At 37.6% G+C, this 3,328-nt stretch overlaps 1 protein-coding gene across 1 annotated transcript in view; it reads left to right on the forward strand.

Moving 5' to 3' along the window:
• Positions 1-3,328, forward strand: part of CC2D2A (coiled-coil and C2 domain containing 2A) — a 157,609-nt gene that overhangs the window by 113,837 nt on the left and 40,444 nt on the right. Inside the window, 2 exon segments of the mRNA XM_023725654.1 lie at positions 131-227; positions 871-969. Coding sequence (XP_023581422.1) covers positions 131-227; positions 871-969 — 196 coding nt within the window.

The following is a 3,328-nucleotide window of genomic DNA, read 5'->3' on the forward strand; positions in this document are numbered from 1 at the left end:
AAATGAAAGCACCAGTTTTAATCTTCACATCTATGCTCATATTTTGGCATTTTTCAAATTTCAGTCTTTCAGTGCTCATACTTTTTATTTTGTCATTCTCGTGGTAACCTAGTCGTGTGTTACCTTACAGAGCCCCTAATGGAGATTATAGCACGGCCAGTTTGCAGTCAGTGAAAGATGATGTGTTCATTAACATTTTTGATGAGGTGCTATATGATGTCTTAGAGGTAAGTTTTGAGGAAGACATCTCTACTCATTTTCATATCCTCTACCCGTGATATGGGGGCCCTGGTGGCACAGTGGTTAAACATTTGGCTGCTAACCAAAAGATCAGCAGTTCAAATCCACCAGCATCCTTGGAAACTCCATGGGGCAGTTCTATTCTGTCCTGTAGGGTCGCTATGAGTCGGAATTGACTCGAAGGCAAAGGTTTGGTTTGGTTTTGGACCCATGATAAAAATCCCAATCACATTTTCTATCTTTCTTATGCTTGAAAAGTTTGAAACTTGACATGTATAAACAGGGAAAGGTGGGAAGAGAACTAGCTGTTTTATTTTTAACTGCATTATCTACTATATATCAGGAATTGTATGAGGTGCTTTAGAGACATTGTCTTATTTAATTATATATCAAACCCTCTGAAGTGTTGTTATATAATTTATTAATGAGGAAACTGAGGTTCACAGAGTTTAAGTGACTCTCCTAAGGTCACAAAGCTATTAAGTGACTGAACCAGAATTTTTGAAATTAAGTTTCTCTAACCTAAGTCCATATGCTTTCAGCTAAAATTCTGCTGCTTCCCTGCTGCTAAATTAAGGAAATGAGTGTCTGAAGCTCTTAAACAATTATTACTTCCCACGTCTCCTTTAGGATGACCGTGAAAGAGGGAGCGGAATCCACACCCGTATTGAGAGACACTGGTTGGGATGTGTGAAAATTCCATTTAGCACGATATATTTCCAAGCACGGGTAAGCATCTGAAGTCACAATTCCCTGAGAATAGAGAACTGCTCTATCCATTTTTTCTGCTTTCTTTGCAGGACTATACCCTCAACACTGAGAGAATGTATGTGTAAAACCCTTAGAAAGACAAACAAAAAATTATATAAAGCCATTGGTCTTCAGGCATATTTGCATGACATAAAACACTTATCTTCCTTGTTACAGTAGTTAGTGTCTGACTATTCCAATTTGAGAATTTTTGTATTGTAAAAATATAAATAACAGAACATTTGCCAATTCAACATGTTTTTTAAACATTTGATTAGAAGTGAAGAAGAAGGTGGGACAAAGTGGAAACTTGTCAAAATGACAATAGTGGAGTGGATAGAGGCCTGAGAGTAACTCAAAGAAGACAATCAAGACAGTTGATGGCCCATTTAATCAAATGCATTTTATTGATATTTCTATGAGTCCTCACTATTTAAAACATGAAAAATGGCTAGTAGAGACGTGCTCAATAAAGCCACCCTTCTTCAGAGTCTTCGGTTTCATTGAAGGGGCTCTGTTGGGTTAACAACCCGTGAATGACTTTGTATCTCTAATCTGGGACAGTTAAGGATTCTGAAATTGGTTTCACATCCCAGTATTAAGTCCATGGCAACTTGAGTCACAAGACTGTAAGCTAATCTCACACGGCTACACAGGGAACTGCTCAATGATGACCACATAGAGCAAATACTGCCTGGACCACGGAGTCTCAAGCAAGACCAAGATCACGTGGGTTTAAAATTAAAGTGCGAGAGACTTGGATTGGTTGGAATTCAGGATCAAATGGAATTGAAATCCTCCCTAGGCAAAAGGGATAGTCTATAGGCGACGCTGCAATAAGCTTGCCAAAAGAATTTATATTTACTACTTTGAATAGATTGAAATTAAAAACATTTTACGGAGTACATCTACTTGCAAATCAAAATGCTTGTGGTATTTAGAATTGCTGAATTTCACATTTGAAAGGGTACTCAGGGATAATTACTCCAAACTTTTTCTTGACAAATGGACGTCCTTTACTGTGTCCTGGTAATGCCAGTGCACTGCTTGAGTGCCCCTGGAAACAGAGAACTCACTATCTTATGAGGCAGTTTGTTCTGTTTTCCAATAGCCATGTCATAAAGTTCTCCCCTGAACTCTGTACTTTCCATTCTTAGGTCATAGTTCAACTCGCTAGAGCTAAACAAAACATTACATAACTTAACAAGTAGAATCCTTATTCAGTAATAATAATAGTAATAACTACATTTTTGACATTAATTATATGAATGTTGTAATTGACGTCATTGTGAATGGCATTAATTACATTCACTATGTTGTGCAACCATCACCACTGTCTATTTTCAAAACATTTTCATCACCCCAAATAGAAACTCAGTACCCTTAAAGCAGTAACTTCCCATTCTCCCCAACTTTTGGTAACCACTAATCTACTTTTGGAACCCTGGTGGCACAGTGGTTAAGAGCTCGGCTGCAAACCAAAAGGTCAGCAGTTTGAATCCACCAGCCACTCCTTGGAAACCCTATGGGGCAGTTCTACTCTGCCGTATAAGGTTGACTATGGCTCGGAATTGACTTGATGGCAACAGGTTTTTTTTTTTTTTTCATAATCTACTTTTGTCTGTGTATTTGCCTACTCTAGATATTTCATTTAAATGGAGTCCTACAGTCCTTTTATCTGATTTATTTCACTTAGCATGTTTTCAAAGTTAATCCATGTTGTAGTATGTATCAGAATTTCATTTCTCTTTCTGGCTGAATAATATTCCTTTGTATGTATATACCACATTTTGTTTATCCATTCATTTATTGATGGACACTTGGTTTGTTTCCACATTTTGACTATTGTGAATAGCTTCGAGTCAATTCCAACTCACAGGGACCCTATAGGATAGAGTAGAACTGCCCCATAAGGTTTCCAAGGAGTGGCTGGTGAATTCGAACTGCCCACCTTTAGGTTAGCAGTCAAACTCTTAACCACTATGCCACCAGGGCTCCACACAGTGAATATCTGTGTACAATTATTTGTTTGAGTTCCTGCTTTCAATTCTGTTGGATACATATGTGTGTGTGTGTGTGTGTAGAATTGCTGGATCATATGCTAATTCTATGTTTAACTTTTTGAGAAACAAGCAAACTGTCTGCCACAGTGGCTGCACATTTTACATTCCTACCAGCAATACATGAGGGTTCTAATTTCTTCATATCCTCACCAACACGTTATTTTCTTCTTCTTTTTTTTTTTAATAATAGCCATACTAGTGGATGTAAAGTGGTATCTCATTGTGGTTTTGATTTGCATTTCCCCAATGTTAATGATGTTGAGCATCTTTTCATG

The sequence above is a fragment of the Trichechus manatus genome, unplaced genomic scaffold (genome assembly GCF_000243295.1).
Source record: "Trichechus manatus latirostris isolate Lorelei unplaced genomic scaffold, TriManLat1.0 scaffold00343, whole genome shotgun sequence".
Lineage (NCBI taxonomy): Eukaryota > Metazoa > Chordata > Mammalia > Sirenia > Trichechidae > Trichechus > Trichechus manatus.